Genomic DNA, 27,864 nt, shown 5'->3' on the forward strand with positions numbered 1-27,864 from the left:
AACTACTCTGTCATTGGTTCTGGTACTAATGAAGTCATAGGAAGCCATAGGCAGTATGTATGTCAATGAGCATATATGTAGTCCAATAAAACTTTATTTGTAAGTTAGGAGAATTGGTTGGAACTTTTCAGCTTTAGTTTCCTGTTCCTTGAGTTGACAGAAACTAAATTCCAGTGTTTATAATGGCTAGAGGTATTGCGGAAATATTAAGATACACAAAATAGGGATGTCCTATGATATTTTACTGAGGGAGAAATCACTTATGTGAGAGGCCAAGAAAGCTGAGAACCAAAGGTCCGCATGCTGCTCTCCAGGCTGAAACCGGAACCCAAAGAGAAAGCATTGCTTCCCCATAGCCCTTTTTTTCCCTGCATGTTTACATAACTGTGAACACACCCAAATGGGCGTGGTTAGCACTATGGATACATAGACCTCTCCCTATGTAAAGGTCAAATCTTTTAGGATTCTTTCATTTCTTTCACTGTTGTTGTTTTGATTTTTGATACCTGGTATCATTCCATAGCACAACCTGGACTAGAATTACTACAGACATGCCCACCATGCCGCCTGCTTTGGAAGTTTTGCAAATAAACACAAGACAGTCTTGTTCACTTTGTTCTTGAGATGTTACAACATTGTAAGTTATTAAACTAGCCTCAGTGGAATACCACCAGAGACACATTTAAAAACATAAAATTGTAATTCAACGAAGAGCTTGTCCAGACACTAAAGAGGGTATCATTCTCAGAGCAAAGCTAATAAAGCTATTAACACAGGAATGCATTTCAATCTGAATCACCCTTACATGCAAGGTGTGATGTTTTGAATATGAAATGTCTCTCATGGGATCATGTATTTCAACATTGAATCTTCATCCGTTGAAGTGCTATTAGAATCAACCTTTAGCCTTTAGGTGAGGCATAGGTAGAGGAAGAGGCCACTGGGTGTCTGTCCTTTGCAGTTATAATGTAGCCTCACTTCTGGTCCAAGTTCTATCTTTGTTTCCTGGGCCTCTGAGATATGAGGCGTTCCAAATATGTGTTCCTGTCATCCTGGACTTTGCTTTGCCTTCCCCACCATGATGGATGGACTGTATCCTCTCAAATGTGAGCTGAGAGAAATTGCCCCTCAAGTTGAGTCTTGTCAGGTATTCATTTGGTCACAATGATAATAAAAATTATGAATACATAAATGTACATTCATTCAAAGCAACAATGACATCCATCCGATTTATTCTTTTCATGAAGTATTTATATATTTTTAATATCAAGAGTGGTTTGCCAGACATGATGTTACACACCTGACTCTCAGTCTTCAGGGAGCTGAAGAAGGAGGACTGTGATTTCAAGTCCAGCTCAGCTACATAGCATGGTATGCCTTTTCAAAAGAAAAAGAAAGAACTTTTTATTATTTAACACAATATTTTTCATTTTACCTACCAACCCCAGTTCCCCATCCCTCCCCTTCTCCTGGCCTTCCCACCTCTACCCCTTCCCACCCCCATCCACTCCTTAGAGGAGGTAAGGCCTTCCTTGGGGAGTCAACAGAGTCTATTATACCAAGTTGAGGCAAACCGAAACCCTTCTCCCTTGTATCAAGGCTGAACAAGTTATCCCACCATAGGGAATGAGATCCAAAAAGCCAGTTCATGTCCCTTGGATAGGTCCTGGTGCCACTGCCAGGGACTCCCACTACTGATAAATCCACATAACTGCCACCACATTCAGAGGATTTATTTCAGTCCCATGCAAGTTCCCCAGCTGTCAGTTCATAGTCCGTGAGCTCCCACTGGCTCAGGTCAACTGCCTCTGTGGTTTTCCTCATCATGATCTTGACCCCATTGTTCACATGACCCCTCTTCCCTCTCTTCAACTGAACTCCAGGAGCTCAGCCCAGTATTTGGCTGTGGGTCACTGCATCTGCTTCGATCAGTTACTGGATGTAGGATCTATGATGACAATTAGGAGAGTCACTAATTTGAGTAAAGGGGAAGGTCCATTCTGACCCCATGAGCACTAGACAGACACATGGGCACAAAGCTGAAGACCAAACACCTGTATATGTAAGATAAAAGTTTAAAATATTAAAAAAAGATTTAAGAAGACTTTTAAGTGTTGAAAGATTTGAAAAATAAAAGAGCATTTTATCTGGGAGTTTTGTGTTTTATAATATAATTTAATATTCCTGGATTTAAACTAGCCAGACCTTAGGAACTGTACCTAATAAATCCAAGGAAGTATGTGTATTCATCAAGTCTGCTCACTGGGTATACAGTAGACAGATGGAATGAGAATGCTTCCTAAAAATATGGCTCACTCACTCTCATGTTTTTATATACATTAATTTCAGTTTAGGAAACAGGTAGATTGTAATTCCTCTATTTTCACAAAACTTGAATTGGAATTTATATTAAAACTTAAAATCTTGGGCTCATATTAATTGAGAATGCTGAAAGCATTTTTTCCTAATAGTTCTTAAAAAATAGAATTTTTAAATTGCTTAGCAACATAATTTTCCATTTATAGATAAAAATAAAAGCCATTAATTGGACCTTTTTATGTTTAGTTTTTCTTGAAGAACTTACTCTTAAAGCTCTGCCTCACAAAACAAGGTGCCCTTGCCGCCTAAACGCACCATATGGACAGAGTAAATACAATCCCGATTAAGTTCCTTATTTCATATGGAATGGCAATATTGTCAGACATTTTAAGTACCTGCAACTTGTCAACCTCTAATTTGTGGTTTCCCATAGGACAAAGGAACCAGAGTATATTTTTCCTAACCACAGATGTGTGCCATTTTTAACCATAATGAATGTACCAAAAGTTTTGAAAGCATTATATTTTCTACCTCATTTAAAGATAAACATCTGTTTGCTTTAACATTGAAATAAAGCCTATGAATCACAGAAAAAAGTGACACATTTTATTAGCCATATTTACAAACTCCAGAAATTGGCTAATTTTCAACAATTATTATAGACAGGCAATTATGTACTTGAAATTTTGCAGGCATATATGATTCATTACCTGAGGTGCACTGAGCATTCTCCATTTCAAATGTTTCATAAGGAGAGAGTTACTAGCATATGTTTCTGTTTGGAGCTTTTAGTTCCAGAAGTGTGGTCAAGATGAAAAGTAACTGAATTCAACCTGAGTATATAATACTATGCAGTAGTATTATAGTATGAGAAAAGACAGTACTTTTGTTTGTTTGTTTAATGTATATGGGTGTTTTGTCCACATGTACCTCCTGTGTACAATGGCTGTGTCTGGTGTATGGGAGGCTAGAAAAGGGCATCAAATCCCCTGGAATTGGAGGTACAGGTAATTGTGAGCTGGGTCATGGGTACTGAGAACTAAACCTGGGTCCTCTGTGAAAATGGCTAGTGGTCTTAAGTGCTGAACCATCTCCAAAGCCCCACAACTTTTATTTTTTTCTTTCTTAGACACAGACACAGGATCTCACTGTGTAGTTCAAGCTGAATTCGAACTTACTATGTAAACCAAACTTGCACAGAACCTACTTGTCTCTGCTTCCTGAGTACTGGGATTAAAGGCATGCACCAGTATGCCAAATGGGAAAAAGTCATTTTACAGATAAATAAATAAATAAATAAATAAATTTTCATCTATCCAAATTATCAGAAAAATGAAATGCTTTAATAATAAGCATAATGTTTGTGAGAATTAAATCCAAGCTATATCTTGAACTTGTTGCTCTGTATTCCTTCTGCAAAATCCAAGTTTGCTCTGTTGTATTTGAAGAGTAAATTTGTCATCATAACTTCCTCGAAGAAAGATGAGAATCATCATCATTCTTTGTATAACTTAAAATGTTAATGCGACGAAGATTCAGAAATCTTTGATATGGTTACTTTGCTAGCGGAAACAAATTTAGACATGGAATTTTGAGCATGGTGGTTATCTACAAATCTAAGTGGTTTTAGGGGGAAACCACGGTGATACCCTCTTTCATGTACATACGTACAGGTATTAGAGACATGCTTAGTGGTTAACAGCACTTCCTGTTCTTTTAGAGAACTCCGTTTCATTTCCCAGCACCCATATGGTGTCTCACAGCATCCTTAACTCCAGTTACAGGGAAACGGAAACGTTTTTCTGGCCTCTGTGGACATCAGGTACATACATGGTGGACATACCTACATGCAAACACTGACATATACATAAAATAAAAATAAATAAATCTTTAACATTATAGATTTGGTAGATATGTTTTCGCAGATCACTAGATAATGGAGACATGTTCCTGATACAATCAGTCTGAGATTTCATGTTATCTGCTCCCATGAGAATATCCCCTGTGTGTATACACATATAATAGAACATAATACAATCATATACTCTTAGCAGACATTGTGGAAAATACCATGCCCTCTTAAAATCTTTAAATCATATCATTATATTGTGGCATCATTATCATTACCATCTTTCAGTGTAAAGTATGTTTGACAGTAAACTGTGTCTCATGTTTTTATTTCAGGGAAAGACTAAGTCTGCATTAAAATAGTTTCAATATATGATCTATCTAATGCCAACCTAGTTATTGAATCTGCATGCAAATGGAATTGCTTACCGCTCTCCTTCCCCTTCCCTGTTTTTCTCAGATTAATGTGCAAACCAGGCAATGTATTTGGGGCCAGAAATAATTGTCCATTACTGGCTTGTTTTAGTGATGGTGCAGTGTTCCTTAATATTAGTAGTGTTCTAAGTAGAAGGCAAGAACCTGATGCTATGCAAACATTCTAAGTGTGTACTTTATGTCAAGCATGTATTCTTGTGATGTGTTTATCTTCTAACTTAAGTCTTTCTCTTCTGTACACATAAAAATTGTATCTTCAATACTCTTATTGAAGGACTAATAAGCAATTTTTATGTAGACAGGTAGCCGAAAAAATTGTTTGAGTTCTTCTGCGTATTAACTAAGGGTTCTAATTCTTGAAATGCAATGGTATAGGCATTTATTGTGCACTTGTTATGTGCCAGCTGTATTGTGGGGTTAGATAAGATGTTACACCTGCTCTCAGGAGCTCACAGCCTGCAAAGAGAAAGACACAAAACATCTCTAGTATAACTCAGATGTGTAGGTGCTATATTGAGATCAAGGAACTTTTTTCCAAGTCACCAAGTCCCAAACCTTCTCCATTTACAACCAACCCAAGGAGTTGGTTCTGCTTTTATGCAGCAAGTACTGCATGTGGATTTGGAGTTCAGTTAGGGTGTGCTGCCTTCTTAAAGTCCTTATTTTTTTATAAAGTTATTTTTGAACAAATATTACATTTCTTTATGACTGTGTATGGGGGAATCTTAGTACAACTGGAAGGAATTGGTTCTCTTTTTCCACCATGTAGGTCCCAGAAATTAAACTCAGGCCATCAGATTTGTCAGCAAGTGCCTTTACCTTTTCAGTCATCTCGCTGGACACAAAGGTGGTTTTGTAGTGTGCAATGACTTGTTTTGCTATAACATATCATTTCATCACCAATATAAGCGGTAACAAACATAAATCTCTGCCATCTTACATCCCTCATCTGCCCTCCAATTCAAGTACTAGCCATGCCTGACCTTGCCCAATTTCTGAGATCAAAGGCGATAAGAGTTGTTTGGGCATGGTTTCTAAGTCTATCCTATCCCCTCATCCCAAGACATTTTGGATAGCATTCAAAATCAGGGGGTGGATGTGCAGATTCTAGCAACTTCGGAGCAATCACCCCCTTTTGTTCTCACCTTCACTTTATTGTGTTGTGCTGAGTGCTAATTCTGCACTGTTACAGCTTCCATTCAAGTCCTTAACATAATGATTTTCTTGTCTTAGTCACCACCCTAGCAGATCTAATTGCCACAAAGTCATTGGCTTTGTCTATTCAAGAGGAATCGATGGACTTGCTTAAATGTGTACCTTAACACAGTTGCCTTTGCTTGGTTGGGCTTCCAAATGAAGAAGTTTTATTCTCCCATGGTCTAGTTTGCAGAAACATTTTTCATTGTCTCTAAGATTCTTTTCTTCATAAAATGGAAAAATATGGCAGAGATCAAGATCATGGCCCATCTTAATTTTAGTCAGAATCAAGGGCATCTTGAAATTCAAAGACTGTGATAATACATTGCATCTTGTTTCATCTCCTTCTACAGTGGCCAGTGGAGTGCATGATTCATTTCAGAGTTCAAATATCAATAGGAAAGTTATTAAAGTCCTCAAAATTCTTTGGATCTAGCAGTTGGTGTCCCTGCTAGTGGTGGCTCAATATCAGCAGCAGCAGTGGCCTTGCCAGTGTTCATCCACCCTGTGCTTGGAGAATTATGTCTCTTTGGGGTCTCCTCAAGGAATAATGAGCTGAATCCTATCTTTGCTATCCAGGCCCTTCTTCCAGGAAGTGGAAGAATTGGCCAACTAGGGCTAAGAGAATACATCTTTCCTGAAATTGGTGCTCAGAGAGGTACTAACACATGGCTGATTCTTAAATGAAGCCCCATCAGTCAGCATACAAACACTGTGCAGAGAACTGTAATATTTTGCACTAGCAGACTGATCTCAGAAAAAAAGGCCAAAGGCTCTTTCGCTATACCAACTCTGATGGACTTTTGAGAACTGACAATGTTTTGGATTTGGATGAACAAACTAATCCCATGCTGAGTCTGAAAGGTCACACAGCTGGTAGAGAAAAAATGTCTAACTTAAAAGCCAAGCTTTTTTTTTGCTCCAGGGACAGAAAGGGGGGTTCAAGGGAGTGAGCATTGGAGCTGTGACTATTCCGAGTTTTTGGTAGGGCATAGCAGTGGATTGAACCTAGAAGACGAATAAGATTGCTCAAGAGCAGGCTGGGACTTTGGAGTGATTGGAAGTATGCATGCTAGCAGGGTTAGCATGGAACTAAATGCTAGAACATGGTGTGTGTGTGTGTGTGTGTGTGTGTGTGTGTTCATTAGTTTTCTCATTGCTGTGCCTGTCCCAAGAGGGAAGGAACTTAAAGGATGAAGGATTTACTTTGGCTTATAGTATTAGGAATACAATCTAGGATAGTGGGGAAATTCTGTCCATAGGGGGATAAGTCATCTGATCACAGTCGGGAAACAGGGATAAATGAATGCTGATTCCCCTTTTCTGTTTGCTGTAGTTTAGTTCCCCAGCACATGGAATGGTGTCATTCCCATTTAGGACAGGTCTTCTTACTTCAATTAACTGGAAGTACAAAATCCCTCACAGACATATACAGAGGTTTATCTCATAGGTGATTGTAGATATCATCAATATTAGCAGTCACAAAGGGCAAGACAATTGGGTACCAGAGAGATAACAGGATTGTAAGAGGTCAGCATGTGCAGAATACACCAAAACACTGAAACTGTGCAGATACTTTGACCAACAAGGAAGCAATCAGAGCAATTAAAATGCAAATAAATGAATATTATTATTAAATCTATGCAGTTGGCAATTCTTGACTCATGATTAATTCTAAAATTAAAGATGATCTTTTTGTAGGCAACTATCCATTAAAAGACTTTTCTGTTAATAATCATCTATTAGTTAAATAGCTTTCCAACTGCAAAAAAACGCCAAAATTAAAATTATCATCACTGCCATTATCCAGAAATATTGGGCAATATAGAGCTGTCAGTCAAGAACCCAAAGAGAAACCACATGCATCTTACTATGAAAAGTACACCTAGATTTAAGAGGAATGCACAAATTCTAGGAGTTTGTTACACCATGTTTTAAGTATATGTTTTGTGGAAATTCGTTTAGGATATGGTTTAAGGAAAATCAAACACATTCTCTTGGACTATGAGGGTGACATGATGTAAAGAAGCTGGCATGACCAAACCTGTTTTTGAGCTTAATGACTACACATATGCTTTGCAACAGTCACCTATAACCTCAGATTACGTCAGCAGTAGATCAGTGGGCTTGAAGAATGAAAGTCAAACTAGATAGTTGGTTAATGTAGCTCTTCATGGTTTTGTTGCTTTTCAGCAATTATGTCATGGCTATCTGCTTCTATCTCCACAACAAAGATTCCTCAACTCTCTCTTTCTCTCTCTCTCTTCCCCTTCTCTCCCTCTCCCACGCTTTCCTTCTGTCTGTCCCTCTCCCTCCCTCCTTTCCTCCCTCCCTCCCCCTCTATTTATGTATGTGGTGTGTTCTGAGTCATCATATGTATATGAGTACATGGGTGCATGCATACGCATTTGGAGGCCAGAGAATAATATTGAATATCATCCTCAGGAACAGCATTCACATATTTAAAGACAGATTCTGCTATCAGGCTGGGGGATGTCACCCTTTTTATCCCCTTGTCTCTGCCTCCCTCCATTCAATCCAAGATTTTGTAGCAACTTTCCTTGATATTACTCTTCTTGACCAAGCACAGATTTCCAGTGCTTCATGCGCTTCCCTGATCAAGCTTTCCATTTGTGGTACCCAGGGACTCAGTTCCCACATTGCCAAGTATGTCACAGTGTATGGCACAGACTTATTGATTACATAGTGTTGAGTGTACTGTGAATGTTATTAGCTTCAAACAAACATCCCACAAAGTTTGCCTTTTTTCTAGTGAAATATAATATGACATTTCAGTACTCGACAGTTTGTAGACATGCCATGTTATCTGTATGCTCATTTAGTTACAACAAAAGGTCTACAAACATTGGCAAAGAATAAAGATAGAAACTGGACTTCTAGGAGAGAGGAAAGGGATAAACAATCTGGGAAAAGTGAACGTTGATTTCCATTTGATTAGGAAAGTGTTTGGCAAAGAAGATAAAGTGAGTATTTTGACTGTAGTAGACTAACTGGGGTTAATAAAGGAAGCCATTTCTGTTCTGAGGGGTCTCTGGAAGTCTTGCAAGGTTTAGATGAGATACATATGTGACAGATTGTATCTTATTAAGTCAACCACTATCTAGTATCTCCTATCTTCATAATACCACCCCCAAAAGCACTGGAAATTGAAGTAGTTATAGTTTCCCCTACACCAGATAAGTGCTATCTCATTGAACTATATTCCCAGCCGCCCTATGCCCTATTAATACAAGGTCTACAAATCCCTCTACTATGAATGGCTTGCATTTTATAGTTTCAAAAACATGTCTTTGATAATACTGCCTTGGCTTGTTGTTGCTCTTTTGTCAATGTAAGGATTCTGATGTTCACATTCACATTGAAATGCAGTGGGCTCTAAACCTTCTTGACCAGTCAAGTCATGTGTCATTGCCATCATGGTCAAGCTGAGCAGCAATTTTGACTGTCAACCTGCTGCCTTGAGTGCTGGAGCTCATTTTCAAGTGCAGCCAAACCACAGCCTGAAGACTACAATTGCCTCCGGGTAGCTGTGAATACAGCCCAACAAAAAAATCATAAACTTGTGGAACATTACTAGATGTTATAAATCTTTATATGTGTGCCTATGTGTGTGTTTGTGTATGAATATGTCTATGAGTGTACTATAATCATTCATTTGTATGAGTGTAGGTATGGACATGCAACAACATATGTGTGGTGGCCAATGATCAGATAAACTTAATTTATTAGTCTTCACTTTCTAGCATATTATTTGGGAGAGGGCCCCTTGTCTTTTCCCATTGTGCTTTCAACCTTCCAGGGATTCTTCTGTCTCTGCCTCTCACACACCACAAGGACTCTGGGATTACAGATGTGTGCTACTATGTCCAGCTTTGAGCAGGTTCTGGTTTTAAACTCAGATACTCATCCTTCAGCAGTAAACACTTTACCTATTGAGCCATTGCCCCAAACACAAAGAATATTTTAGGTTTTTTTTCTTTGTGACCTGATTTCTCAGTTCTCAATATACACTTTGTAGATGGCAATGTGTTATAATCCCAAAAGGTCCAACACAGCTGCTAGCGCGTGCTGTTTACCTCACTATAGTAGAAAAATCTTCCAGAGTTTCAGGGCTCTAGCTCTCAGCTTAAATGGGAAACATGAGATTTTCTTTTCAAGTTGTTTTTTGGTTTTCATCTGTGAAGCAACCAGATTTGAGACTCTGATATTACAAGTTCTATCATCCTTCTGTTCTGTGGCTGGGTTTGTCCTTCATGCAAACTTGTCTTTCCAAACATCTTGGTTCATTGTTAAGTAAGAAACAACATCAAAAGGAAAGGAACTGAAACATTGGTCAGGAGGAAGGGATGTAGGGAAGGAGGCATAAAGAAAAGTGGTCCTAAAATCATTTCTCTGTGGCAAAGTTTCAGATTTTATTCAAATGCAAGTAGATGGTAATTTGATGGATGATGCTGAAGAAATGTCAAGTTTTTTCCCAAGCTATTATTATTATTGTTACTGTTATTGTTATTAACATACACCATTTACTAAGTATTTGTTATTTTTCAGGCACTCTGCTGTTTAATGAGACAGGCATTAGTGTCCCTACTTACAGTTCAGGAAACTGAGGCACAGAGCAGTTCAGTGGCATGAGGTCACACAGCTGGTAAGTGACAGCTCCAAGATTTGAACTCTCTCTGACTCTTACCCTTAAGCTTTCATCCTTCATTCCATTTGCTTTTGCTGGTTGGTTTTAGGACTCTTCCACACACCATCCTGTGTCTTTTCTTGTCTCCCAACAATGGAGTGAGCAAGCCTTTATTCAAGGAGATTTTAAATAATGTCCCTTTTCTGATATTTTCATGGGTTTTTAAATTAAAATAACGATACCACAGAGCTTCACAATTAAGTCTGGAAGGCCACATAGAATTGCTTTCTGTCCTAATCATATAAAGAGAGAAAAAAGATTAAATAAATAGAGAGCGATTAGTTACCAAAGAAATGATATTGCCTCTGGATTTTGGCAAATCTATACCTTTTATAATTAACTTCCAGAATAGTAAAACATTAAGTTTTTCATCCTCAAGCAAACATTCATGAACTGTGTTCCAGGCCACTTACTTTTTGATAGTATCTACTTGGGCTTATGTACAGCAAGACTCTCTCTCTCTCTCACTCTCTCTCTCTCTCTCTCTCTCTCTCTCTCTCTCTCTCTCTCTCTGTTTCTCTCTGTCTCTCTCTCTCTGTCTTTCTCTCTTCTCTCTCTACTTTCTCTCTCTCTTTCACACACAAGAGTTCTATTTTATTTTTATTGAAAAAATTTTAAACAGCTATTCTTATTACAGTTTCTCTTCCTCTACTCCTCCTAGTCCCTTCCACCTCCCCAACCATCTGTACCCACAACTTTTCTGTATCTCTTTAGAAAACAGTCAATTAAAGCAATAACAAAATACAATAAGCTGAAACAAAAGCAAACAAATTGGAATATGACAAAGCAGCCAAACAAGAAAAAAACCAAAAAGGACAAGAAACACATAAAGATGCAGGGACACATATTTACACATACAGCAATCCCATAAAAACATAAAACTAGAAGCCATAATATATACACAAAAGACCTGTAAAGTAAAAAAAATTCTCCCAAAGAACTCCTAGAGATGTTATTGAGTTCCATTTCTATTGGCCATCTACTACTAGATGTAGCCTATCCTTAAGAAGAGGTTTGTTTCCCCAGTGAGACTCCCTGGAAGAAAACCAATTCTTTTGTTTGCCAGTGGTTATCAGTTGGAGGTACCTTCTGAGTTAGGGATGTGGGCACGTGTCTACTCCTCCTTTCAGCTCTAAAACCCCATGTGGTGCAGACCTATGAAGGCCATGTAGAGGCTGCCAGTTGATTTCATTGTACACTGTGAATTTATGTACAAGCAGGTTAAATAAGTGACAACTTCACAGGACAGAGCAGAAAATTCAAGTTCAGGCATCATAACCTATAACAGTGCCCTTGATAGGGTCATAATTGGGTGCTAGTTGACTCTAGCTAGGATGCATTATGAAGAATAAGAAATCAAAGTTCTGAGCATGTATTTCAGTTGGTACAGTGGCTATCTAACATGCATGAAGCCCTGATGTTTGATATCTAATACCACATAAATCAGGCACTGTGGTATATACCTATAATCCTAGCACTAGGGTGGTAGAGGTAGACAGACCTGAAGTTTAAGGTCACCCTGAGCTACATAGCTAGTTTGAGGCAAGACTAAGATATGAGGATTTTTAAAAAATTATATCTGGTTATAGATGGCAACTTTATCTGGTATACACCAGATATAGAGACTGGCAAAGTTCTACCAAGCAGAGGAAATATTTGGAAAACTATCTGAGGCTGGAGGATGAGAAGAAATTACTCATAGAGCAGTGCAAATTCAATCTGGAAGGGGGCTCTGTAGTTGAAAAATTATGGTTAATAGGAAGGTAAGGGTCAGATTGTAGATGGCCACAAAGCCAAAACAGAGCAAGCTGATTTTCACATAACAAGAATGGTATACCCACTTTAAAACATATTAATTCATTTCCTTATAGTGAAACTATATATCATTGTAACAGGGTGTATTATATTGTAGACTGGAAAACCAAATACAAACTTTCCCAGAGCATGCAGCTAATAGCAGTTAGAGTTGAGATTTGGATCAAGGAAGTCTGGGTCCTGAACCTATGTTTCCCTTGCTATTCATTGGTAGTGTAGTGGTATTTCCATTCTGAGTGAGCTCTAGAACCAGGAACAACAACATTAGGAGGAAAAGATGAATGTTTGAGGGATGATAGGCTGTTAGATTACCTTCTTTGTCTGAGTTAGAGATAGTCAACAGCTATGGGAAGATGACATCAGAAACAAAAAGTAAGCTTGAAGAGAGACAGATCAATGAGACAGGGGTGAGATTTGGAAGCAAGAGCTCAAGGTTCAAATTCTAAAATTGTTTATTAATTGTTGGGCAGTGTCCTTAGAGTAGAGAATTAACCCATGTGTTTTCATTTCCCTATTCACAAGAGCTTGGGAGAATGCTGCAGACTCTGCGAAAAGGATTCATTTTGGGGCTCTGCTGACTGAGAGGTGTCAGTGGGCTTCAATCTGGCTGGATCCAGCATGCCTGTAGGAAATCTGGGTCTGCAATTCAGGAAAGAGGCCAAGGTTATAAATGTCCAGGGATGTGAGGGTGAGGGGGATCTGTTGCTAAGTGGGAGAGGGGGTTGAATGGATATCCACAGGGGAAGAGTAGCAAAGAGAGAAAAAAGATTGATTAAAGAAACAACAAAACCATCTGCCTGCTCTCGGGAAGTGTTCAGGATTGATTATGAGACTTCCAAGAGCTTGTTGTAGGTTTTAGGTCTATTGTTTCATGCTTAATACATTTTGTGGCCTGTGAAGTTGTCACTAACCTTCCACAGGAGTAAAAAAAAATCACATCAGCATTTTTACCTGCAGATGGTTCATCACAGGTCATGGTGGTGAAACTTAATGATGCCTATTTATTGGATTTCTACATTTGTTGTTTCTTTGGATGAAATGACTTTAGTGTCAGGACCTCAACAGTAGGCTTACTCTTAATTAAGTTTATATGCAAAATCTAAAAGTATGTTTCCCTGAATTCCCCATGTTCCTAAGTAATTTTCATTTGTAAAGAACATTGTATGTTTCCAGTGATATTACAGTGCTATTATTTGACCTTCTTTTATTCATGCATTATGTCACTTAATTTTATTTGGAATTCTGAAACACAGAATATTACTGATACTGAACGACTGCCTAAAATGGGCTCAGAAATGGTTTGTATTTGTACATAATTTATTTATTCATTCATGTATTTATTTATTCACCTATTGCTGTGAAATCTCTTAACATACATTACCCTGTCTGTCTAGGTTGTATTCTCTTGCCTGAAGGCTCTCCTCATCAGGTGTATGCCATTAAAGAAACCACAAATGCAATCCCAAGAAGCTTTGCAAAAACAATGTACATCCTTGTTGAAGGCCTTGAAGACATGTGGATCTGTGTGATGTATATGTGTGGGGGCATCATGTTCTATTTTCAACATTTCCATAAATTCTAGTTAAACACCCTATCAGCAATTCTTATTCATTTCAGTAAATATTGAAAGTTCTCCTTCTTGCTTCTCCTCTTGTCTCTTTTCTTCTCCTTCTCCTCTTCTGTGTCCCCTTCTTTTCATTTCTTATACCCTGTCCTTCTTCTTTCTCAGCTGCAAACCCTGGAGAGCATTAGTTTATCATTTGATACTCATTTTCCTATTTTCTGCATTCTCTCTCACATCTCAACTTGTGAGTCTTGTCAAAACCCAACACTTTCATTATTATCCACCCTCATTAGGAAGTGGAGGAGGTGGACACTTTGTGCTTTGTCCTTGTCACAGAGTTATTGATTTTCTAATGCTAATTATTGAAATAGAACTGAACTTCTTTCAATAAATCACGTACAGCAGTTTCTTGTCCAAAGAGTATGCATTTATCTTTTTCTAATTTTGTATGAATTTACTGACCTTTGTAGATTAGGAGACCTAACTTCCTATTGAGTTTCTCTCTGGCTTTTAAACAAATATGTTTATTACAGTATATATAATCATATATGTATATATAGTTTTCAATCTTTAGTAGATTCCAAATGCTGAATGTGTCTGAGTAGCCATCTACCTATTTGGGTGAATCATAGTGGGAAAAGAAAGTATTTCTATGTCAGAAGTTAGTCTCTGACCCACTCCTTACCCAGCTTGTACAAGATGGGGAAGTAATTAAAATTCCTTTAAAAATGTTCTTGATTTTTTGTGTAAAGGTATTAGGTAAGCCTGGTTAAAATAAATGGGAAAGATGTCAGATATCTTCCCAGTGATACCAGTGAGACAATGGAAGATGGATGGGTGGATTCATTTGTGTGTGGGTGGGTGGAATATATGCAAGGAGGTGGTTTCCTATAGTATGAGGAGAGGAGCACACACTCCACTTATATGCTTATGAATGCCTTCATACTTGCTTTTCTATTCTAACCTAGATTGGTTTGAGAAAACACCCCACCCCCAGTTCATGTCACCAGTTTCAGGAAGGTCCAGTAATTTCCCAATGAATTAGACTCAGGTGATGGTAGCAGTAGGCTTCTCTGTGCTCATGAACTATTGACCAATGCTAATGTTGGTAAATCTTGAACAACTGGAAAAGCTGTGGGATTCTCCATGTACCTGAGTTTTGTTCGCCATTGCCAACTCCCTAGAGGCTAAGTTGATATTTTGTGATTTGGATAATTGATTTATGTTGTACTTGGAGACTTGGAGAATTGACAGTAAATCCCTAACTTATTCAACCAATTTAATTCTATCATGCTAATTGTATACTTTATTGAACCCTTAATCTATTCCCATTTATAAAACACTGTCACTCTTTCTAGCCTTTCAGAATATAGCAATCTATGGTATGTTTAAGGCATAGAAATTTGACAAGGAGCTGTCATGTAACTTTCTCTCTTAATTTATAAAAAGGATTAGCTGAAGGTAGACAGCTTGCCTAGTAAGCACAAAACCCTCTATTCATTCCTAACACTATAAAACAGAAATGAACTCTCCCAAATACCTTAATAAGTTGCTTTATGAACAAGAAATTATCAAAGAATAGGAAGTGCCTTTACTACTTCCCTTAGTCTTTGAGTATAATCTGTCTTTGGAATATATTTCCCTTAAAAAATTTCAAATATCTGAACTCTTGAAAGTGTATGAGTAACTCACACTGTTATAAAGTTTGAAGCCAATTATAGAAAAACAAACAATTAAAGATATTTGCTATGATATTAGAATGATGTTAGTGATGGTTAATGAAAGTTATCATGAGTGGAAAAATCACCACAATTGAACATAGAATAAGTAGCAGTAATTTTTAGATATTAAAGTTTTATAAGAAACAAAACAAACTGAAAATACCTTGTGAAAATGTAAATGAAGGAAGAGAGAACCAGGCATAGTCATAGTCCTTTGCCTAAATTCATCTTTCACTGAGCATATATTCTTGATGAAACCTTGCAAGGTTATATTGTCATGAAAATAACTTTGAAGAATCATCCTCACTATAGATAATTGTTGTGTAGCTGATTGATAATAGTACCCATGTTCCTTTGTCACTGTTCTATTGCTGTGGTGGACACCATAAACAAGGCAACTTATAAAAGGAAGCATTTAACTGGAGACTTACTTTTAATTTAAGATTGCAAGTGCATGATCATCATGGTGGGGAAATGGCAGCAAGCAGTCACACATGATGTTGGAACAGCAGCTAAGAGCTTATATCCTACTCCACAAGCAGAGATACTAGGAATGGTGTGAGGTTTTGAAACCCAAAAGATCACCTGCAGTGACACACCTCCCCTAACAAGGTCACAACTCCTGATGCTTTTAAAACAGTTCCTCTGTTCCTCTAACTGGAGACCAAACATTATAACATATGAACCTATGGGAGGGCATACTCATTCAAACCAAAGTACCATATATTCCTTAATTCATACTTCTACAAGCTTAAAATCGCTTACAAATGTGCATGGCCTGCCACCTGATTCTGACAAATTTGGCATGTATATATATTTTCATTATTTATTCATCTTTGTTTATCAAAACAAGGAACCAGTTTCATGATATGTCCCCCCATTGTTTAGAGAATTTTTGTTCAAGTAATTACAATTTTAGTGATTAAAATAGTTGCAGCCATTATTTCTGTGAATAATATAATATCCCCTTCTAGAAAAAATTTAGAGAGTTTGTCATTAATTAATAATAGTTGATTTGGCATTTAAAAACAGGATATGACACCATGCAGGATGTTTTATCCAATATTCTGAGATAAGTAATTAACATGAGCAATATTTTTCATTGCCATGAAAGTGTGTCATTTTCTTTTCAGATAATTAATAGAGGATAGCTATGATAATATGGTGTTCAGGCTGGTTTTGCATATTTGGTTTAAGTCTATAATTCTATTGATGAAAACTTGCTCCCTCTAGTTTGGGACACAAGAATGCAGGAAAATGTGATATTCATTTAAAACTATATCCATTCTCCTTGAAAATATGTCCTCACTAGACGGACACTGTGACCAAGAAAGCTATAGAGCCTGCGTTTCTGGAAATAGGTCTTTAATATTTTATGTGTTTAATCTATGGTCATTTGTTAAAAGAATCTCTATACTATTTACCAACTTTTAAAATGAAGAATTAAAAAATGCCCCATATGAAATAGGCAAAATGTTTTCATCCCACATTTAGTTTGTTACCTATTTGAAATTATGAATGAGTACATTTACAAGAAATATTTAATAAGCAATAAATATTAAATAAATCTTTATTCTTCCTAAATATTTCACAGTTGCTCTTAACTTCAATGGTGTACTGTGCTTTAGAGTTCCAAACAAAATTAAGTGACAAAATGCCTAAATACAGCATCTAATAGATATTAATTTCGAAATAGTGACTTTTATTTTACAACTTAATGGTATTGCCATTGTATTAGTTGTTAGAAATTAAATGTCTTGTCAAAATGGAAATAGTTCTTTTGGAATATTACAATGAAGCATTCCTTTCCTTAATTTTTGGTTATTTAAGTGCATTTTCATATTATAATATACAGACAGATACTTGATAGTTACTGCAAATTTTCTCAAATCTAATCTTGTCCTAATTTAAATAAACACTATAAGAATATGTATATAATGCATACACACTGTGCTACTCTTTGTCTTACTAGAGGACATCAGTCTTGCAAACAATTATTTTAGTGGAACAACTCAAAATATTTAGGGTAACTTTCATTTGATGAAATTCATTAGCCTTCACAACAAAATCTGTTTAATTTGTTTGAGTATTTTATGTGTGTGTATGTGGTGTATGCACACAAGTGTGCACACATCTGCATATATGTACAGAGAGGGCGGTGGAGAATATTGGGCATTCTGCTCTATGATGACACCTTATCCTTTTGAGATAAGGTCTCTAACAGAACCTGGATCTCAGCTTGGGTTCACCAAGCCCAAGATGATCCTGTCTCTGACTGTCCTACCCATCACTGGAGTTACTGGTGTGGTGTACATGTGACCAGCCCAGTTTTGTGTGTGTGTGTGTGTGTGTGTGTGTGTGTGTGTGTGCGTGTGTTTGTGTGTGTGTGTAACTGCAGAGATCTGAAAACATGTCCCATACTTGTGCAGTAATCGTTTTTCTCCACTGAGCATCTCTACAGATCTAGAAGTAATTTATCGCCATCTGAAAACATTTCCAACCTTCCACATTGTATAGGGAGCAACTTATTTCCACAATGAAGTACAGTTGGATATGAAGGTTTTAAATTTTACATGGAATTTTCATTGCCATCAGTTGATGCCCTATTGAGAGGCTGCAGACTCCTCATCCTTCGAGGTCAACCTGTGAGTTTACTTCTGTCAGATGGTAGGGGAAAAAGGCAAGAAACATCCATTATACATCATCTTTTTAGGTCCAGAAGGAAGCAGAGTAGGAAGATGGTTTGTGTGCTTGATTTTCTTTCTTTGCTAGGAGATATTTAAGAAATTGGAGATCTCTGGGAATTCAGTCATGTGCCAGGGTAGAGTCAGGGGAAGGAGTGTGATTTCTTGTCACTTTCTGGAATAAGAAGACAAAGTATTACCCCAGATCCCATTTCTGCTAATCAAATGTTAAAGGAAAGTCTTCCAGAAAAAAACAAAAATAAAAAGTAAATTTTCAATGAGGAGTTATTGGTCTTCACTGCAGCAGCAGCAATGAAAACAATAGTGGCAAGGAAGTATAAAGGAGCTATTGGGTAGAGTTAAAATGTTGTGTCCTTTCCGACCTTCCCTCCAATTACCTCTCGTACTTAATGGAAAATAGCAGAGAGTACCAAGCAAAGGGGAGGGGGAATAATCCCAGAAACTTAGTGCAGCCAACGCAGCAAGCTATGAAAGTGTATTGAACCTCAAATTGCTCATTATGACAGGGATGGCTACATTCTGAAAGGTGACCCAAACTGAGGGGACTCTGGGTGAGAGCCCTCCATAAATGCAAGGAGTTATAAAGGGCCCAATAAGTGTCCTTGAAGAACAGCCATATTTATTGATGTATTTGTGTGATGGTTCCATCCTCTTGTCTCTACCTCCTAAGTACTGGGAATTACAAGAAAATAGGTACTGCTGTCTTCTTTGAAAGCAAAGACACCAAGAACCAACCCCTACTTGCATGAGTCCTTCTTGTGAGTGACTGGGCTGAGTGTGTGCACTAAATACACACACACAGACACACACACACACACACACACACACACAAAACCAAACCAAACTAAAGCAAAAGCAAAACCAAACCGACAAAAAATAACACCCACAAAACCACCACCACCACCAAAACAATCTATACCATGTAAGTACAGCTCCACTATGAAAGAGTAGGTAGGACATAATACATTTCCTTCTGTCTTCTGTTCCCTAATGCATTTATTTGGTAGGGGTTGAGTGTATTGTTTCTTTTTAATTTTTTCTTTTGATTTTTTGTAGTCTTTTAGCATGAAATGCCTGACCTGTTGTCTTTGCCAGGTCTCAGTAAAAGAACCACTAGATTTATCTTTGAAAATAGCCCATAGATGTCTTAACATCAGCCTTGGTCATTGTGCCCTCAACTTTATTGGAAAGGAGAGTTTTTTTGAAACTATAGATCAACACTCTGATATTTAATTAAATTTTCAAAATGTTTCTGATTAAAACTACCCTGATAAGGACTTCATGTTTCAACTGGTTAGACATTTCAAATTAACTTTGAAATAAGTTAAAAACAGGTCAAGGTACAGGAAATGAAAACTGGAGTTGAGCAAGGAAAATTTCTGTAGAAAGGGGTTCATGGAAAATTATTCTTGAATGAGTGTTCTTAATTCTATTGATTAAGCCTTTGCAAGAGGGGACATCATGACAGAGCAGGATGTGCTAAAGTAGAAAATGGCAGGAAATGAGAAAGACCATTGGAGAAAATGTGTTTATCTTAAATTTGATAATGCTACATTTCTTTCTAGGGAGATTTGTGTAGTGCAGATTTGTCTGAGATATTTTGATCTTGTAGCTGTTTCTGAAGTCACTCTTCCTTGTGACCTATTCCGTCACTTCATGGTTATATGCTCCTTCTCCAGAAACAGGAAAGATGTTACTTGGTTCTTTATGTGTGACTTTCTCAGCAACCTAAAAATAAGTGGTTTCCAGACTTGTAAATTGCATAATCTTGTACCATTGTTCCTCAAATTGTGATATACCATATTGAGAGTTTCCTTCATTTCAGCAAAGACAGAACATTTGAAAATAAGCTTTTTATGAAAATGCTAAACATGAAGATAAATGTACATGTGGCATGTGAAGAAGTCAAATAATCTTTACACTGTAAGCATCTAAAAGCTAAGGCTGTAGTTAGAACAAGAAAATTAACACAATTAGTCAATTTGAGGCTCCCTGGAACCACCAGTCAGCCAGGCATAACAACTATCCTGACTTCTATGGATTAGTGATGCCTTTTGAAAACTTTTGTCATTCATTAGCGTCATATAGTTGCAGTGCATTTCCACTGTTGTAGAAATTCTTCAAATGACTATACCACAAATTACTTAGCCATTCATTTGTTGGTGGGGATAAGAGTGGCTTTCATTAATGAAATATGAGAAATGGTGTTAATATGAACTCTTTGCTATTCACTTTGGTGACTATCATTGTATTTATGTTGATTGTCTATCTAGGAGTGTATTTGTTGGGCCAAAAAGTGTTTCAAACATGATCAGTTTCAGTTCAGACTTCCAGTGTTCTCAAGCCTTTGCATGAGATGCCTGATCCTCTGCAGTGTATGAGACTCTCAGTTCCTTTTCCAATTTTCCTCAGTGCTTGTGACTCCTCCCCTTCCTCCCATACGTCCATTCTGAAGTCTTGCCCCATGGACTCCCATTGTGGTTTCTGGATGCATTTGCAGAAAAGGGACAGTTTGGTAAGCAAATTATAGAGTATCAGTGCAGAAAAACATAATAATATCCCAAATAGGACATTTGGCAAAGTTTGTTAATAACATTTAATCTTTTATGCTTATATGTAGAAAATATGAGTGTTGAAGAAATGCAACATGGTTTCCCTTGTCACATGACACAAACCTCAGTTGTTTAAAAAAACTCCTTAATTTTTTTGAGATTATAATTACATCATTTTTCCCTTCCTCCTTCCCAACCTTCCCACATACCCCTCTTCCCTCTTTCAAATTAATTGACTCTTTTTTATTAATAGCTATTCCATGTACATACACACATGTATATAGACATATATATTCCCTGAATATAACCTGCAGTGTCTATATATATAATTGGATATATATAATTGGATAACCAATTGCTGCACTCTTCCCCAGTGAAGACTGTTTTTCCTGATCTCAGCCTTGCTTAGTTGCCTGTAGTTTTTGTGTAGAGTTGAGGCCTTATGAGCCTCTTATCCATATTAACATATTTACTGTTTTGTGGATATGCAAACGTTTTACTGTGATTTTGTTATCTAACTTACAATAAACCAAAATAGTGGAGCTTAGATATTCAGCTTGTTCTGTTATTTCTATTTTTCTTACACACAGTTATAACTAGAATGAGATAGTTATAGAGTGATATTCTGAATCTAAAATCAACTGGGCAGCCCAAGAAGCAGAAGAATCACACCCCACAAGGCCACCAAGAATGTGGATAGGATGGCTAGTTAGGACTAGAAAATGGACCCATTAATGATTAAGACAAATGATTCTAGGGCAAGCCAGACCTAATGGCATAGGGAGAAACACGTCTCAGATGGATTTCAGCCCTTGACTACTGCTAAATTGTCAGTAATTGGACAGTTTGAGTCCACAGACCACCTGACTATTGAAGTTGCATTTCATCACTCCATCCCATTACTAACCATCTAATAGCCATTCTTTCCAGAGAAAGCTATGCAGAGGTAAATTCACCTGCTAGTTACTGTCCCTTAAGTTCTTGGACATTTCACTTGCATGGGACCACTTATAAGGCCTTGTATCTCATTTAATTTTGAATACTTCATTTTATACCATTTATCTTCATAAAGTGTGGCTCAAAATTTCTATGAATGTCAAATCCTAAAGGACCTGGCTTAGCACTTGCCATTAGATATTTCTGTACTGATTTTGCTTATGTGTCTATGGATGAGAATATAAAGCATGACTAGACTAACAATTCTTTTTTCTTCAATATATGTTTTTATTTAAATGAGAAACATGAATGCTTCACATGTCAATCCCAGCTCCCTCTCCCACACCTCTTCTCTTGTCCCTCCATTAGTCCCCCAGCCCCCCAACCAATCCCCACATCATTCCCCAGGGAGGGTAAGGCCCTCCTTGGGGGAGATCTCCAGAGTCAGTAATTTCATCCAGGGCAGGACCTAGGGCCTTCCCCATGTGTCCAGGTTGAGAGAGCATCACTCTATTTGGAATGGGCTCCCAAAGTTCATTAATACTCCATGGTAACCACTGATCTACTACCCAAGGCCCCAGTGATTTCTGAGGCCTCCTCACTGACACTACATTCATGGAGTCTGGATCATTCCCCTGTTGGCCTCTCAGCCATCAATCTGGGGTTCAAGAGCTCCCCCTTGTCTAGGCAGCTGTCTTTGTGTGTTTCACCAGCATGGTCTTGACCCCTTTGCTCATCACTCCTCCATATCTGACACTGGGTTCTAGGAGTTTAGTTCAGTGTTTAGCTGAGAGTATCTGTCTCTGCTTCCATCAGTCACTGAATGTAGGTTCTAGGATGGTATATAAGGTAGTCATTAACCTTATCATCAAGGAAGGCCTATTAATATAGTCTCTTCACTATTGCTTAGTTTGCCAGTTGATGTTATCCTTATAGATCTCTGGAGATCTCACTAGTGTCAGCTCTTTCCTTGAGCCTATAATGACTGCTTCCTGAACATAACACCAGAAGTACAAACACTGATATTGACAACTAGTAAATGGGACCTCCTGAAACTGAGAAGCTTCTGCAAAGGACACAGTCAGCTAGACAAAAAGGCAGCCCACAGATTTGGAAAACATATTCACTAACCCCACATCTGACAGAGAGCTGATCTCCAGAATTTACAAAGAACTCAAGGAGCAAGTCTCCAAAACACCAAAGGACCCAATTAAAAAGTAGGGGACTGAACCAAATAGAGAATTCTCAATAGAGGAGTATAATATGGCTGAGAGACACTTAAGAAAGTGCTCAACATCCTTAGCCTTTAGGGAAATGCTGCATACAAGAGACTAACATTTCTTTGTGATAGATGGCTGCAATTGAGAAATGTTTTGAGTTACTGAGGATGGTGACCACAATTAACTGAGTACTCTTTTTGCTGTAGCTAATGAATTTCATCAGGTTTTCTCTTAACATGCTTAACATTTGTGGAACAAAAATGCTGTTATTACCCTTGCTGTTCTGTTGATTTTTTTGTTTTTATTGTTGTTTTTGAGACAGGGTCTCAATCTGCAGCTTTGTTTGTCCTGGAGCTCGCTATGAAAGCCAAGCTGGCTCAAAATTTACAAAGTCCTGCCTGCTCTGACTCCCAACTGTGTGTCCTACCACACCTGGCTTATCCTTAATTGTCAAAGCAGGGAATGAAACCTCAGAAGGGTTGCTTGCCTAGGTTATATTTCATAAAATGGGGGAGCTGGGGTGCTTTGCATTTACAAATACTTAACTACTAAAATGTGTAAGTGGCCACCTATCTCAAACTCTGTCAATACAAATTCTCAGATATCCCAAATCAGTGTATTCCCTGTTGGGAAAGATATGATATCTGACCCAAGGTTATTACATACATGCCATACTTTCATTGACTTTTTCTATGTGATAGACAAAATTCAGAGCAAGTAAGCTCTGCCTGTTGTAAATCTAGAGAGGACAGACACACATGGCTAACTCCTCTTTGCCATCCAAAATAGGGCAGCAGGATGCAGTGTCAGTACAGTGCTATAGATTCAGCTTAAATGAGGTCACCTGCCGATCTTTATAACCTTGGTAAAACAGGCTCCATAAAAGCCTAAACCAAGTGGAGGCCATTTCTGTGGTTCTGATATTCAGCCTCACATCATTCAGTCTGCAACAAAGATGTCAAAGAAATGGCATCTATAAAGTTAATCTTGAGCTTAGAGCTGGCCAAGATGTTGTGCCTTTGTTATTTAATGAAAACCTTCCTGGGCTGGGCTTTTTACTTCCTACTTATACTGTAAGATACCAGTCCTGACACTCTTGTTCTTTTGAAATTTGGTGCACTGTCATTTTTTTCTAAGTAGCTGTTTAATCAGTAATATAAATTGTTCAGCTGAAGATCCCATTAAGTAAAGCAAGAGAATTCTGCCCGGAACTAGAAAATCTATCCACTGATATCAAGTGGCTGAGTAAGATGTCATTGCCTCCCCATGATGCCGCTAAAGGAACAGTGAACAAAATACCCTGTAATAAAAGATGGCTTGAGCGAATATAAGTGAATCTTACTTAATGCATTCATGTGGTGGACTTTCATGTTTGGATTATTTTCCTTGATAAATGGAAAAGTCATTTGGATGGGTTATAGGATGGGTAGCCTAAGTACTTTTTCTCCAAAGGCAAGGAAACAGAATTTTTTTCCCTAGGAAGTGAATATGTGCTTAGTATCTTCCCGATACATTTTTTGACACTTGAGGCATGTATTCATAGTATTATATACTAGAGAGGCACTAACATGCAACCACTTTCATATATGTCTAAATAGTATCTAGTTCTTTGCTAACTGAAGTATTAATGAACGTAAGGTAAATCGCAAGTTTTTTCATTATTTGAGTTGCATGAGCAAAGTGAAGTAATCTTTAGATTATCCTCCTCCAGAAGAGACAGTTTCAAAATCTGGGTGACTAGGTGAACTGTTTGGTCCTCCCCATGGAATTTTCATTTGGAATAAGGTCTCAGTTTCCCTCTATAGGAATGAATTTTGACTTGTCTATTAGTCTGAGATCCTAATGTGCTAAGTAGCGTATTGAAAGCCACTATCAAGACAAAGTGACAAGGGAATGCTCTAGTCATCAACATTTAAGTGTAGGGTGTAGATAATCACCACTTGTTCTATGCATAATGTAGAATATTATTCAAGCTTAAAAAGGAAGGGGATCTTATGTGCTACAACATGGATGACACTGAAGATATTTGGCTAAGTGCAATGTTTCATTTACAGAAGGCCAAGCATTCCTTAAATGAGATGCCTGGGGTCATCAAATTCCTAGAGACAGGCAGTAGAATGATGGTCCCCAGGGCCTGCAAGAGGAAACCATGAGGAGTAGTTATTTAACAGGTACAGATTTGGTTTGGGAAGTGTTTAATAGACTCAGTTTGGGAAGGTGAAAAAAATCCCAGTACTGTATGGTGGCTATGGTTATAAAATGCTGTGCATGTAGTTAAAGCCAGTGAACTGAATTAGTTAGAGCTTCAAATGGAAAGTTTTATGTTTTTTAATCTTTTATGTATTTTCTGTATTATCTCCCAATAAATCGAGAGAGAGAGAGAGAGAGAGAGAGAGAGAGAGATTGATCTTTCCAGACCACGCTGCTATCCTAGCTACTTTGTCTTCAGAGGCTGCAAAGAGGTAACAGGGGAGCTTTTAGCTTTGATGATTTGGTCTTGAAGAGCTGACAGCCACAGCAGTTCAATAGAAGTTCCATCTTTAATACCTGGCTCGGGTCACTGGGAACCTCTAAGGGAAGTCTTTCCTTACCATTCTTTAAACATCAGGAGGAAAAGATTATGAAACATTGAGAGAGAGAATTTCATTATAGCTCTTAAGGCAGAAAGGGATAGCTTGAAAAATTCCATGCTGCCTGTCTCTAAGAACAAGGAGAGGGGTGTCCCCTGAAAGTATCCAGAACACAGATACTCCCTTGCTTGCTTCTGCACACTTTCAACACTTTCAATTGTTTTTGTTTGCCCCAACGTGGCAAGCCTAATAATTTTTAACTCAATTTTCAAATATTCAACAATATTGTAAAAGATGCTTCAAAGCTTGCCCTGAAGGGAACCGTAACATTTTTTTTTAATTTAAACAAGAGTACAGAATGCTGGGAGCTATTATCAATGCTTGATGGAGACAATGTGATGTCTGTTTCCATGATGCTGCAAAAGTGATTGCTGTGAGATCTATTCATAGCCCAGAGTTGATTTTTGACCTTCAATTTATTAAATTAAAAAAAGCTGTAAAAATAGACATGGATCCAAATGAACTGATGAGAAGCCAGGGCACATTTCCCATTTACGTTTTCCTATGAATATTTACCATGCTGTGAGAAGGGCACAGGTACATACATATACATGGAATGTAAATATTATAAAATATTATAATTATAATCAGAATGTAAATGTCACCTTTGTGTGTGTGTGTGTGTGTGTGTGTAGACCAGAAGTTGATATTGATATCAAGTGTATTTTCTGTTCTTCAGCTTATATACTGAGCTCACCTATTCAACTAGTCTAGTTACCCAACTTGCACTAAGGATCCTTAACCTCTGCCTCCCACATACTGGGCATGTCCTGACACTGTCAGACATTGAGATGGGTTCAGGGATCTCGAGTCCTCGTGCTTGCAGAACATGCCCTTTACCATACTGAGTCATCTCCCCAGCTAATGTTGCTTTCTGGTTGGAAGTGTTTCTTGGAAACCAAGTCTTCTATTCCTTTTCTTCCCTTCCAAAACATTGCTGTATTCTCATCAAAGCACCACTGATGTATTGAAGGGCCATCCGAGGGAAGCGTCACAGTTCTCCTGTCCTCCCTTCCAAGTGCATTCAGGTACAGATTTGTTCAGGGTAAGGCTGGTTGCACTCAGAGTCTCATACATGGCACTGAAAGCTCTGCTTCATCTGTTGATGACTGCCATAGACATCTAGACACAGGTCAGGAACTTGACCATGATTCCTAGTCACACTTGAGTAAGAAGATCCCTCTGAGATTCCACTTTAGACTTTGTGCTACCTTTTTCTACTTAAAGAATTTATCTTGATTATTCAATTTTTGCTTTATTTTTTCTATTTCTGGCAGAATGTCAGGCCACATGAAGTAAAGAGAGCTCCACTGTGTCAATAGCCATTGGCACTTCAGGCAATTCAATACTAAATGATATCAGACATGTATGCCTTAGTATGAATTAGATCATGTGATTATATTCAGAATGGTAGGGATAGGATGCACTGAGGGCAAATTCTAATAACTGTAAAGTTTTGCAACATTAACGCAGTCTGTGAGTTGAGCTGAAACATACACAATTCCTCTAGAGCCTGTGGGAACGGCTTAGTGGAGAGTGACCATCCATGAGTGTACATTGGTAAGCTTGATGTTTTCAGCTTGATTATTTTTTATATCAGCACCAAACATGTAGGGATAAATGAGGGGAAGATGATTCATGTGATAGCATCCTTTTATTCAAATGTCCATTTTTGTATATATCTGAGTCACTCACTGTCAGTCTCTCATTTCCTGAGATGTTAGGAGTCATATAATTCAACTGATGAAAGTTCTTTTTCGTCCTCCCACAAATTAACCAGGTAATGAAATTTCCTCATTCTCTAGTTAATTGCTGTATTTCTTCACCAAGTTCAAAAGTAGCTGGTTGGCGTGCGATCCGCCCATGCTATGTGGTCCTCTATGGAGAGGGCAATCCCATCTTTGAAAATGGACTTCAAGACCCGAATCTATTTAAGAATCATTTTGTGTTTGAACAAATCAGTTTTCCAACTGTCAACACTTTTCCATTCTGTAATCATTTATTTTCTAATCACTTGGGAGAAACTCAGAGGTAACTCTTGAGTTCATCTGCTAACAAGCTCAACTCATGAAAATAAGCAAGTGTTTTGAACCCTGTAAACACAAATGGAATTCAGAATCTTTGGAAAATGATCATAGACATCATTTGATATTAGCTTTGTTTTGTCAGCTTATAATCATTGGAGGATGATAGAATTACTCTGGCATAAAAATA

At 37.8% G+C, this 27,864-nt stretch overlaps 1 protein-coding gene across 8 annotated transcripts in view; it reads left to right on the forward strand.

Annotated features, from left to right (window-relative positions):
• Positions 1 to 27,864, forward strand: part of Frmpd4 (FERM and PDZ domain containing 4) — a 965,131-nt gene that overhangs the window by 544,716 nt on the left and 392,551 nt on the right. For 3 of the 8 annotated variants that reach the window (XM_040744040.1, XM_040744039.1, XM_040744038.1), the window contains exon 2: positions 10,369 to 10,465. The exons of the other annotated variants lie outside the window; for them this stretch is intronic. In XM_040744040.1, the coding sequence (XP_040599974.1) occupies positions 10,449 to 10,465 (17 nt within the window). In that variant the 5' untranslated portion in view covers positions 10,369 to 10,448. The remainder of the gene's footprint in view (positions 1 to 10,368; positions 10,466 to 27,864) is intronic. 8 annotated transcript variants of the gene reach the window in all.

The sequence above is a fragment of the Mesocricetus auratus genome, unplaced genomic scaffold, assembly GCF_017639785.1.
Source record: "Mesocricetus auratus isolate SY011 unplaced genomic scaffold, BCM_Maur_2.0 Super-Scaffold_100003, whole genome shotgun sequence".
NCBI classification, from domain to species: Eukaryota; Metazoa; Chordata; class Mammalia; order Rodentia; family Cricetidae; genus Mesocricetus; species Mesocricetus auratus.